General features: G+C 40.1%; 2 protein-coding genes across 2 annotated transcripts; both read right to left on the minus strand.

Annotated features, from left to right (window-relative positions):
* Nucleotides 1-7,098: 7,098 nt before the first annotated feature.
* LOC110900838 lies at nucleotides 7,099-8,608 on the minus strand. Its single transcript, XM_022147699.1, has 3 exons — nucleotides 8,376-8,608; nucleotides 8,091-8,292; nucleotides 7,099-7,947 (listed from the first exon to the last, which is right to left on the minus strand). Exons 1-3 carry the CDS (start codon nucleotides 8,606-8,608, stop codon nucleotides 7,099-7,101), a joined length of 1,284 nt encoding a protein of 427 aa, XP_022003391.1.
* A 2,499-nt stretch (nucleotides 8,609-11,107) lies between these two features.
* Nucleotides 11,108-12,649, minus strand: LOC110900837. The gene is made up of 3 exons (XM_022147697.1): nucleotides 12,631-12,649; nucleotides 12,114-12,560; nucleotides 11,108-12,012 (listed from the first exon to the last, which is right to left on the minus strand). The coding sequence occupies exons 1-3, from the start codon at nucleotides 12,647-12,649 to the stop codon at nucleotides 11,108-11,110; spliced, it is 1,371 nt and encodes a 456-aa protein (XP_022003389.1).
* Between the last annotated feature and the right edge of the window lie 825 nt (nucleotides 12,650-13,474).

Genomic DNA, 13,474 nt, shown 5'->3' on the forward strand with positions numbered 1-13,474 from the left:
GCTGATGTTTTTATTATTTCAGAAGTCTCAAAATATTTTATTTATCATATTAGATCAGTAGAAAAAGGTTTGGCATCAAAAAGATTGGTAAAACTCATTTTATAGCCTAAAAGGGCAAAACCGACAATTACCGGATCAAGCTTAGAAATCTATGTTATGCTTAGCCTAAAAATAAATAAAAATCTCCGAAAATCCCAAAATATTATTTTATATTAGCGGGTAAAAATTTTGGTATCAAAAATCGGGTTTAGATAGGCTATATGCTAATTACGCCGTTTAATTACTAAAAGCTTTCTAATTACGCTAATGAGCATAACTCTTAATCTAGACCTCAAACTGATGTCAAATTTTAGGTACAAGTTTATAAACCAGTAACTAAGGTTTTCACTCTTTTACATTTTCAAAAATCACGTTTTAAGGTCATATGGGCATAATAGTCAACATTTAGGCATTTAACGGAAATATGCATATGAACCGGATAACTAATGAACCAAGTTGTATAATCACAGAGGGTTATACTTATATGAAACCTGGTCCTAATAAGGCTCTAAGACATTACTAAACTATGCTCTAATGGGTCAGAACTGAAAGTCAAAGCAAAAGTCTACTTTTGCGACTTTCGGTTCCGAACCGAGCTTAAACTGAAAATTGGCGAGTTGAACAAGTTTAGACATGTTCTTACATCAATTACCAAGTTATATTAATGACAAAACAGGTTGCATAGCTTCTACATTGCTAATTATGCATTAATTTGAAAATAAGCTTTCTGTTGACTTTTTAGGATTAACTTTGACCCGACAATTGACCTAGTTAGAGTGGGAATCAGAGGGTGCCCTTTTAAGGGTTTATTGCCCACATAATTACCAACTCATAGGTACTTTCAATTTGAAATTTGACTGGACAAATTAAGATTAATGACGAACTCAAACCTTAATTACGACGGTTTGACTTTTAGCTAATAAACTATGCTAAACTGAATTAAGGAAGGTTAATGACACTTACCAAGGTCCTAAGCACGACTAATGGTCACTTAGGAAGAGGTCTTGAGCTCCAGAAATCTTTAGAATTGAAGTTGTGAGAGTTTTCAAGTGGGTGTCAAATGTTGCAACCAGCATGCTCTTATATAGGACCTTAGAACTCAGAAGATCAATCCAGCTAAGCCTATAGATGTTCCTTGATCATTTACAAGTGTCACTATGCTTGAAAAACCATCAAACAAGTCCCTAGAATTGAATACAAGGCTTCTAAGGCGGTGCAACCTGCTGAAACTCGCACCTGTGCATGAATCTGTCCAGCTCAGGCCGTCGCATAACGCGACGGCAGAAGGGGGAGATGCTCGCGCTACGCTAGCAAGTGGCTTACCAGCCACACAAGTTTCAAACAATTGCAGTTCATCCCCTGGACCTTCTAAACATGGTTTTCACTTTATTTCTTGCATTTTCACCCCCTAACTTGACTTTTAAGGCCCCCATGACATAACTAAACATTTTTAAGTCCTCGGTTAACTTTGTGATCACCCGTAAGGCCTCAAATTTCAACGTTGACGCTTTTAACCCCTCGTATATGAATATTGTCATAAATTTCTCATACTTTATCGAAACCTTGTGAAAATTTTATCACTTATTCTAGTGAGCATAATTAATCGTTACAAAGCTTCGGGTTTGCTAAAAGGTCACTAAGAGGTATACTTTAAACATATTGACACATTTAACCCCTGTAGTTTGTAATCTCTCACTTTCTTCCACAATTAGCTTCGTATGATCCATGAATTATTCGTTTAAGGGTATAAACATCGTGTAGGGCTATATGAGGGTACATTTACCCATTGTTGACACTTTGAATCCTTTTACACACATAGATTCTTTGTTTGTCAACTTTAGTCCCTCTAAATCAATTCTTTACACGTTTTAAGCCCATGACACGTGTCGATATAATATTGGACATGAATTTTCGAGGTGTTACACCACTGCTGGTGCAATACTAAAAGGTCCTCCAAATACAGGGACATCTCTGATCACGTCATCGATAACTAGTACTGTGCCAGATGATTGTCCTGTCTCATGAATCGAGAGAGGAGCGTCATCGTTGTCATCAATCCACTCGTTGCTCGTGAAAGCATATCGGGGGTCTACCTGGCTAGCGAAAGCAGGGTCGACACGGAATGATGAAGCAAACTCAGCCATACCAACCATCTGTGGGGTCGTGATAGGTGTCTCTGGTAAAATGGATCTGGGTGAAGTCTCGAAATCTGGCTCGCTACTTGAGTCGTTGATCTTGATGACCTCGTGCTCGTACGGCATCTGTGACACATATGTAACCGTACAAGTAAGTGTGTGATCAACATGAATAGTAACACATAAGGCTCAAAATAAACAGAAAATCACGTATGCACATAAACACATAAGGGTTTTCATATATGATACAATTTCCTTTGTTTATTTAAAATTCTTGGCTTCGAGAATTTTGGACTTATATTTCAAAATTCTCCGGTTGAAGTCTAGTGTTTTCCTCCGAAAACATCTAGTTCGCTAACAACCAATGACTCTGATACCAACTTCTGTCACACCCCAAAAAGATCGCAGCGGAATATTTAAACGTAGGGGAGACGGAAGTTGGTGCCCATTTATATCTTGTCGAGCGATGCATTTTATTGTTGGACATATTGGTTTATTTTAAACATAAGTTATTAAACATTATGTTTTAAGTCACGACACAACTACATAATTAAGATGTCTTTGATCCTCGCGGATCTTATTACAAAAGTCTCAGAAAGTTTAAAAGTTGTCCAACATATTTAAACAAAACAACATGCATCATCAAACACAAGATACGCCATGATTTCCCGAAGCCGAATTCAAGTACCCGTAGAACACGTTAAAAATCAAGTGTCAACACAAAGGAAGGTGAGTTCACTTATTCGTTTACTAACAGAATTTATTCCGAGGAAAACTTTCTGTTTAGGTGTTTATTTAAAAACACCCATTTAATTCTTAGAAAGTCCATTTTACTTTCTTATTAAAAATCCATGGGCCTTCCGCCGGTTCATCGATCCGACAACTCTAATATATATTGCCCAGGTTTTGTATATTAAATTATGGTGTCAACTTTTAGACTCGTATGTTAGCTAGACGATACGAACTATATATTAACCATGCAGGGATAATCAATGCTAGACAATAAAAAGAATATTAACTCGCCGTTTGACATTGACACGGGGCGACAGGTCACGACGGGGTTGTCAACCCGATAGATCTACCAACAATTCATCGTGTAAAATACCTAACTGATTAAACGACATCATGGGCGCAGGGTTCTTTCTCGAAGAACAATATGATGTCTGCCTCACGTACAATATATATATATCCTACTAATATGACAATTTAATAGACCTAGTTGCACGAATCCCCTGAATCTCCATCACTCGAGGCCCAGGCCGGCATCCGTCCTAACTTTACGGTCTGTTTCGCCTCGGAAACACCGTACCATCCCAATGTCCCACATTTATTCATCAAAAACGATTTACTTCGAAACGTATAACTTATCAAATCTCATATATATTCAGCGAAAATATATATTTTATATTAAATGGTATGTTTTATTTCGAAAACATTATTAAACCCTTTTAACGACGTGTTCTACCCCAAAATATGTACAAAGCAGTAAAAAGAAGGGTTTAGTGACACTCACATTTGGGTGCGTTTTTAATACCGCAATCTCAAAGATTGATTTTTATATACATCCTAATATAGGAACAATTCTAAATCAATATATATTTAACACAAAAGTCCTAAGTTTCTCCGTTTCTTTGAATTATCATATAACTTTGAGATTTTCTCGAAAAGTTATCATTTTTTATTATGTTGGCACGTTAATATATATATGAGTCCATATATATATGTTTTTATGATTTTGCGACTTGATCGATTTTATTGGTGACCATTATTGTGTAAATCCGTTAACTTTCCCGTTTTCACGTAATATATTTACGATTTGCGCGTCGTATTGTATATACATAAACGTTCATAGAAATTAATACCGAACACGCAGAATATTACTAACTTATCTATTTTGTCATTTTTAAAGAAATTATACATAAAACATCTCATATGTACCAAATTTCATGCTCGACAAACAAGTTACATGTTTAATGCAATTTTACCGTTTCTACCGCACAAAACGTACATGCATACATGCATAGCCTAATTTTCCCATTATCAATTTAACACTTAACATATTATCACATTCACATGTTTAAATCACTTAACACATTTTATCACGTAAGATTCACTCAATATTCACCCATACTAGTGTTCATTGAAAAATGCGTATTTCAACGATTCGGTAACGTTTTCGGGCGTCGGAAGTCACGTATGACCAACCAAACACCAAGTAAACTTAAAATTAGTTAAAATACTTGTTTTTAAATTAAAAATATCAGTTTATTTACTGATCTAAATTAGTTTTACAAAAATTACCCGAAAAGCCGATTTTGACCGTTTTAACGCATAGTTTTGCGTTAAACGTTACTATAATCATCCCAACTCGAAACGATTTGATATTTTAACACAATACATGTTATTTACTAATTAAAATAGTCATTATAATCAGTTTAGTGAAGTTTTTGTGTAAGTCACATAAATCATGCGATTTCACGTATTTTACAACTTTTAATGCACCAAGTACCACATGCAAAGCTAGCAAACATTATGTCAAAGTTATATATCATTAAACACTTCAAAATAACTTTATTTTAAAGTTTATAATCTGATAAAAATTAATTTTTATCAAATCATACTCAAATGATCATTTCATGCTTTCATATTAACATGCATGCCCACAAATGTGCATCTAATGCACTCATACAACATCATCAACATTATTTATGATCTAATCATACATCAAGAACACATTAATATCATGTTCTTACAAAACACGACACACCTCATCATGATCATCCAATCATTCATACATAAATGATAATATCCTTCATATTTAAGAACATAGAACAAACTTTTATATGCATGCATACATACATACATATATATACGAAATATATACACACACATATACCACCAAAATTTCACTTTTCTTCATGTCACTTTTCAAATCTTAAATCATCTTTACAACCTTCTTATATGACACACTTAGATCTTACATGCATCCTACTTTTCAAGTATTCATGAAATCTCAAGAATCTTTCAACAAAAATCAAAAATACAAACACTTATATATACATACACACATGGCCGTACATTCATATATATATATATATATACACATTCATTTTATTTCATTAAAATAAAACCCATTTGTTTTATGTTTTAAGTTTATGATTAAACTCAAGATCAAGAGAAACTTTCATTATTATCAAGAATCATCAAGAATCCAGACAAAGTTTTTAAAGTAAATTTATACCTTCAAGTTCTTAGATGGGTTTTTGAGAATGGATGAGAATATGAAGGTTGTTCTTGCTTGAAATCACTTCCAAACACCCCTTTTTAGCTTGAAATCACCTTGAAAAGCCCTTGAATCTTCATGGAAAAGTTTGAAAATTTTGAATGTGTATGTAGATGGGGGTGTTCGGCCGTAGCTTAGAGAGAGAGAGTGAGAGAATGAATTTTGATCAAAGAATGATGATGGAGTGTTAAAAAGATAGTGATGATTAACCTTATGACACATCACAACATATGGCAAGTTTTCACATTTCCAAAGAGGGGTGGCAGCACCTTGGGCTGCCAACTCCTTCTCTCTCTCTTATATACACACATAATTATATATATATATATATATATATATATATATATATATATATACATATGTAGGTTGAATGAATAAAACAGATATTTTACTGAATACCGGGTATTTTATGCGTTTTATATTATTTTTAACGCTCTATGGAAGTAAACCTGCCAAAATATTAAGGAACAATATTTTGTTTGCCTGGACTGGCTACGTTGTCGGTATTTGGCAGTATGCGCGTTGGGCGGCGCTGTACGCGCTTTAAATCGCAAAAATAGGAATTTAAGCGTTTTTATTTATTTTTGGTCATTCTATAAGACTAAACTTATCAAATTATTGCTAAAATGATTTTCAGTTGTCTTGACGGGCTGTGTTGACAGTATTTTGTCGGTATACGCGCTGCATCGCGCGGTACGCGCTTAAACTCGAAAAATAGAGTTTCTTAGCGTTTTAATTTAATTTTCCTCATGAATATGATGAAAATATTTATTCTTATCGTAACAGACTATTTTTAGGATTTTAACACTGATCGGGTGGTCACGGACGTTCGTTTCGCATTTTAATCGTTACGCGATAAGCGCTTATCTTACCGTCGCCAACATAATTTTTATCAAAGTTTAATTCTACCAACACATTAAATTTCATGTATAAACACCATAACCAAACAATATAACCCTGTTACCTATTCACATTACGTATTATAATTATACGGTACGGCCTGAAGTGCCGGGTGTCACAAGAGCTTCCTTCATAACCTAGCCTTCTTTTTATTCCATCAAGCAAGCTTCTATTTTCCCGCTCCACCTTGCCGTTTCCCTGGGGATGTGCTACCAATGTAAATATTTGTTAAATCTGAAGTTCTGCACACCAATCTTGCAAGACCCTTTCGGTGAATTGCGTTCCATTGTCACTCACCAGGTATAGCGGCAGTCCAAATCGGCACACTATATGTTCCGACAGGAATTTCTTTACGTTTTCAGCAGTTATTTTAGCTAAGGGTTTGGCTTCAACCCACTTGGTGAAGTAGCTGATTACCACAATTAGGTACTTTAGCTTCCCGGGGGCCAGCGGGAATGGCCCCACGATATCGACTGCCCACTTTTGAAATGGCCAGGCCACCGTGACAGGAATTAAATTGTTCTTGGGGCGGATTGTTTGAGGAGCAAACTTTTAACAACTACGACATTTTCTGAGTTCGTCCATCCCGTCTTCGTGCATCCCAGGCCAATAGTACCTGGCATTGTGGATTTTAGCGACAACTGCCCGAGGTCCGGTGTGAATGCCACATATGCCAGCTTGTATTTCTTGGATTAAGTACTTTGCTTCCGCTGGAGATACACACCGCAGTAGTGGTCCCAATTATGACTTCCTGTATAGGACGCCGTTGTTTACTTCGTATTGCAACGCCTTGGTGTGTATCTTTTGAGCTTCAGCTCGGGCAGGGGGTAAATTCCCCTTTGTGAGGAACTTCAGGATTGGAGTGTACCAACAGGGTTCTTCCGCGGTGATGGCGGACACTTCCCGGGGTTCTATGGAGGGCAGTTGTAATGTTTTTATCTTTACTTCCTTTTCCATAACAGAGGTGGCGAGCTTGCTCAGGGCGTCAGCTATTTGGTTTTTTCCTCGATGAACGTGATTAAGTGTAACGCTGTTGAAGGAAGCTATGAGTTCTTTGGTCTTAGCTAAATATTTTGCCACCGTTTCATCTTTGGCTTCATAGGTTTCATTCACCTGATTATTGACTAGCAAAGAGTCAACGTATACATCGACCCTTGTTGCTCCCATGGATTGGGCCATTCTCAAACCCGTGAGTAGCGCTTCATATTCTGCTTCATTGTTGGAGCACTCAAAGTCAAACCGCATGGCGTACATTAGCCTTATTTCATCTGGGCTTATTAACATGAGGCCCGCGCCGGATCCTTTTCCACTAGAGGATTCATCGGTGTATAATTTCCAGGTTTGCCTGGCTGTGCTGGACTCTGAGATGTCTTGAACCGCGGGGTCTTGTATTACTTCTCCCCCGGGAATCTCAGCCAAGAAATCAGCGATCACTTGTCCCTTAATGGCTGTTCGCTTTCGATATTCAATATCGAGGGCTCCCAACTCTTTGGCCCATTTGGCCAACCTTCCTGAGATTTCAGGATTGTGCAAATTTGTTGTAGCGGATAATTTGTTATGACTTGTACGCGGTGCCCTTGAAAATATCTTCTGAGGTGCCGGGAAGCATGGAACAGTGCCAGTACCAACTTTTTAAGTGTTGGATACCGCGCTTCTGGTCCCGCTAGGACTCGGCTGATGTAGTATATGGGTGTTTGTTTTCCATCCCTTTCTACCATGAGTACCGCGCTTACCGCATTGTGAGCTGCCGCCAAGTATATTTTTAAGAGTTCTTCTGGGTATGGCGCTGTCAACATTGGTATTTTTTCAATGAAATGTTTCATATCTTGTAAAGCCTCTTCCGCTTCACTGGTCCACTTGAAGTTTTTCTTGTTAAGGCAATCTTTCAACGTCTTTAAGAATGGCAAAGATCTCTCAGCGTGTCTTGCCAAGAATCTGTTTATGGCCACTAGACGCCCATTTAACGTTTGTGCCTCTTTTAAAGTCCTGGGGGAGGGCATTCGCGCTATGGCGGCTACCTTTTCCGGGTTAGCTTTAAAACCGTCCCGGTGACCACCACCCCCAAGAACTTGCCTTCTTCTACCCCGAACGAACATTTCTTGGGGTTGAGCTTGATGTTGTATTCTCTTAGTTTTTGGAAGGTTTCTTCGATGTCTTCAAGCATTTGCTTTTCCTCTCTGCTCTTGATTACTAAGTCGTCGACATATACTTCCAAGTTTCTGCCGATTTGTTTTTCGAAAGCCTTGTCCATGAGACGTTAGTATGTGGTTGCGGCGTTTTGTAGACCAAAAGGCATTTTAGTATAGCAGAAGATGCCCACATCGGTGTGAAACGCCGTTTTTTCTTCGTCTTTGATGTGTGCAAAATGCAACATATAAATTACATCAAATGTGGCATAAAACTAACCCTTTTTTGTACTAATGTTGGAAAAAGTGTGTTTTTGTCTTCCTTTTGTATTTTCAGGATTAAATGAGCTCAAATGAACAAAAGAAGCAAAAATGCAGCCAAATCTAACAAAAATACAAGAAAAGGAAAGAGCGTAGCATGCCCGACCCCCTGACAGCATCTCCCCAAGCAAGAACAAAAGAACAGAAGGCTGAACACGCCCCGTGCTCAATGAGCATGGGGCGTGCCCAAGTGTCTGCAGAAAAGACAAAGCTGTAGAAGCTTCTATCACCCACCACGGGGGCGTGTCCAGCGGACACGGGGCCATGGTCAACTCTAAGATTCGCAGAATCTAGGAAAATCTTAATAGTACAGATACGCTTCTGCACACGGGGTCATGCCCAGCGGACACGGGGGCGTGGTCAACTAATGCAGACAAACTGCATTTAATGAAGAAAGAGAAGATGGGTGGACACGGGGCCATGCCCAATGGACACGGGGCCGTGTCCGGGCTTCTGTACAGGCTATAAATAGGGGTGCTTGGCTCATTTGCAAACCATCCGTAGGCAAACCACCTCTCTCACACTTCACCCACCCACCACCACCATCACAACCCACATCCACCACCATCATCCATCATAGAGTGTGTGAGTAGTCTCGGGATCCAAGATTGATCGTAAGAGTTCTTGACAATCAAAGGCCATGTTTGCCTAAGTTTCTTACATCACTTGGTGAAGACAAGTGCCTAGTGTAATACTTTTTATTTTTAATCTTTTCGCACTTTTTATTTGGTTATGTATTAATGACTTTAATAACTAGTTTCTTATGTTGAAGGTGAATCTTCCTTATCATTTGTCCGTGGTGTCTTGGCGTTATTTTACTGTCTATATAAAATAAAAGATTTTCACCATTCATATCTCCACGGTCTATATGGAGGTATGTTGGCTACCTGGTCGGGGGTTAAGGGAATGGTTTGGTAAGAGTCTTGCCTTGTTCAGTGTATAGATCCTGCAAGGACCTGGGTCAACTTTAGTAAGACCTCCTTCAATACCCACTAGTATTGGATGGCGGGGGTCCGAACTCTTTGATCCCCTCATATGTAAGCTACTATTAAAACATTAACCCGGCTATTTAGGATTGTATCCCTGCTGACTCAAACTACTTAGCCGAGGGTAACGTCACCTTCAAAAGAGGGGCCTACCACATTATGCGTTAATAACTTAATTAATTATCTTTCAATAATCCAACCCTTTAGGATTGTATCCTTGCTGACTCAAACTACTGGGTTGAGGGTAACGTCACCTTCAAAAGAGGGGCCTACTACTATAACTAAAATAATCTCTTAAAAAGTGCAAAAGTGCGAAAATAATCAAAGGTTACACTAAACGCGAGTCGGATCCAAGTGATTCATCTTGTCTATCTGTTTTTACTTTTATTTTTATTTTTCAGCATTTTTAGTTTTTATTTTCTAGTTTAAAACCTTTTTTCTAAACTTTTGATTTGATTAGACGCTGAGGATAAACCGGTATTAAAAGCTCTTGTGTCCTTGGACGACATCGGTATCTTGCCAACACTATACTACGCTCACGATGGGTGCACTTGCCCATATGTGTGTTTGGTGTTAGTAAAATATCGTGTTTTATAAATTTAAAACTTGACTAACGTGTGAAAAGGGCTGAAAATATACATAAAAACCTATAACACCGCACGCACATCAGTTTTCCCTTGACATTTTGATCTGGTGGTAGCCCTTATAGGCGTCTAAGAAACACTTGTGCCTATAAGGGACCAGAGAGTCAACCTTGAAGTCCATCTCAGGCAGTGGATAGGCATCTTTAGGGCATGCCTTGTTCAAATCTTTGAAGTCGATGCACATCCGCCATGTGCCGTCTGGTTTCTTATGTAGGACCGGTTTCGACTCCGTAACGATTGCGGACCGATTCGTGTAACGTGCGGAATCCGTACACGAACGTGAACCGAACACGAGAACGTACTATAAACGTGATTCTATTGATAATCTGAAAAGATACAAGAACCGTGAATCACCTAGAGCACTTTCTCTCTCTACTTTCTCTCTCTAAGCACCAAGCTCTCCAAAGATCCAAATGAGCAAAAGTTCTAAATCTAACACATTAGATTGCTATTTATAGGCCAAGGGGCTTAATGAAAGATCTCATTAATTACATAAATGCCACCTTGCCTTTTCTATAATTATTACAATATGAGGCTAGATAGATCAGTTTCTCGCTACGGTCTGAATTGACGGAGGCGATAGACATAAATGCACTAACATCTTAACCATCACGGGGTTTGATACCCATGTGTGATACTTTGTTTCTCTAACAATTCCAGCTTCGACCAGCTTTCACACTTCTTTGACTACCGCCGCTTTTCGATCAGGAGCAATGCTATGTTTACCCTGTGTGACTGGCTTGATGCCCAGGAGTGTTGCTAACTTGTGTTCTGCCTTATCCCAGAGTGTTGCTAACTTGTGTTCTCCCAGCTTATCCCGGTGTACCATTGCAATTCCCCGCGGGGTGGGGAATTTCATGAACCCACGTGCCGTGGACACTACAGCGTCAAGTTTCCCCAGGGTGAACCTTCCAATGATTACATTATGGTAAGACTCAGCGCGTACCACAAGAAACGTGAGGAGTATGGCTCTTTCCCGGGGGGTTTGTCCAAATGTAACTGGGAAAGTAATTTGGCCGATTGGATCAACCTTTTCACCAGTGAACCCTTTAATAGGGGCGTGTACTGACTCAAGCAATTTTCTATCTTCTGGTTGCATTCTGTTAAAACAGTGCTCATAGATGATATCTTCAGAACTCCCGGTGTCTACCAGGATTCTTCTCATATTATAATCGCCTACCGCGGCGGATATGATTAGGGGGTCAGTAGTGAGGTGTAAATCCTCTATGCGTGGTTCGATTGTCATGGTTGCCAGCATCCAGGGTTCGAGTGTGGAGAAACTCCGTTTTGCTCCCTTTCCCTTGTCGGCGTATACCATATTCAACTCCCGCTGTCTTTTACCTGCCCGTTTGTCAGCCTCTTCTTTGTTGGGTGGCGGGCCTTGCTTTATATCTCGAACCAGGTGAGCCAACTTACCCGCCTTCACAAAGTACTCAATTTGCTTCTTCAACTGATAGCAATCATTGGTATCATGGCCGCTTTCCTTGTGGTTATCACAGTATTTACTGGTGTCTTTGTTAGGAGCGTCCTTCAACGGCTTTGGAGGATTGAATTTTAGGTTTTCGGAGGCCAGGATTTCTTCCGGCGTTTTACTTAGATTAGGGTAATCAGACCGCGACTTAGAGGAGGATTCGTTTCTTGAATGTGAACTCCTGGATCTATCATACCGCGAGTCTGACCTGTCACTCTTTTGGTACCAGTCTCCTCTGCATTTGCCCTTAGAGCTCCGCTGCTCTCTGTCTTCTTCCTGTTAGCCGCGTGACTGGCTGCTACAGTTTTTTCTTGTGTAACATACACCTTGGCTATCCTCAGGATCTCTTCTATGGTGGAGGGCACACCATCCCTTCCATAGAGTGTTTTTAGTAGCTTATCATCGTTTACTCCTTGTAGGAAAGTGCCGCAAGCCAGATCGTTTGTGACACCTGGGATTTCCAGGCCCTCTTTATTAAATCTGACGATAAAACTCTCCACCGTTTCATTGTCTCTCCGACGAATGTGAAGTAGTTTGTTTCGATCCTTTGTGTGCCTTCTCTGTTGGCTAAATTGCAACGTGAATTTGGCCTCTGAGTCTTCAAAGCTATCGATCTCTCCAATAGGTAGACTGTCCCACCATACCCGCGCTGCCCCTACCAGCGTTTAGACGAACATTTTGCACCAAAGGGGCATGGGCCAGCAGGCTACTTTCCCGGTACTTACCCACTGTCTGAGGCATCATTGGTTTTTCCTTGATTGGGGCTTCAGCTATTCTCCTTGTGAACTTAGACTTGAAGGTAGCGTCCACAGGTTTATAAGGTTTGGTGAGATCATCATCTTTAACGTTAATGGGTTGTATTGGAAGGGTTGCTCCGCCCTGGCTGGTTCCCTAGGTGATAGGGGGTTGAGCCGGGGTGATGTTTAGTGTAGAGCTGGGGCCCCGTTTGGAGAAAAATGAGGCCTAGATGCGTTTCCTCTGTCATAAACAGGTTCCACTGTAGGCGGGGGTTGGCTATAAGCCGCGTATAACGACTGCTGAGCATAACCTTGTGCCGCCATTGTATATGTTGGAGTATTGTATGGGGGTAAATACCCGTACGGGGGTGCATAGTAGTAACCTGGGAAGTAAGCTTGATTCCCCGCTGTGACTGGGGCGTTCATAATCCCTAGAGGCATGATAACTGGCTGGTGTGGCGGCGTGGACAATGCTGTCGTTAGTGCTGCTGAGTATAATGGCGGCATGGCGTATGTAGCCGATGGCTGATAGTATTGAGCCATGCTCATCTGCGGTGTAGTAATACTTGGGCTTGCGGATGTGATAACCGGTATAGTGCTATGACGTATAGTCTGTGCACTCATGGTTGATGCTGGGGTGGAGACGTTGGTGTCTGTTGTGGTTGGTACCACCGACCGAAACTGCAAGGAGGTGTATGAAAAAGGGTCTGCTGCTGTCGTCCCAGAAGAAACAGCAGAGGTGCCTGCAAACCCTGGTGGTGGTGCTTCTGCTTCAAATTCCAGGTCAAGAGACCTGGTTACAGCAGGTGAAGCCGGCATGGTGGTAACAGAA

The sequence above is a fragment of the Helianthus annuus genome, chromosome 13 (genome assembly GCF_002127325.2).
Source record: "Helianthus annuus cultivar XRQ/B chromosome 13, HanXRQr2.0-SUNRISE, whole genome shotgun sequence".
Classification (NCBI taxonomy): Eukaryota; Viridiplantae; Streptophyta; class Magnoliopsida; order Asterales; family Asteraceae; genus Helianthus; species Helianthus annuus.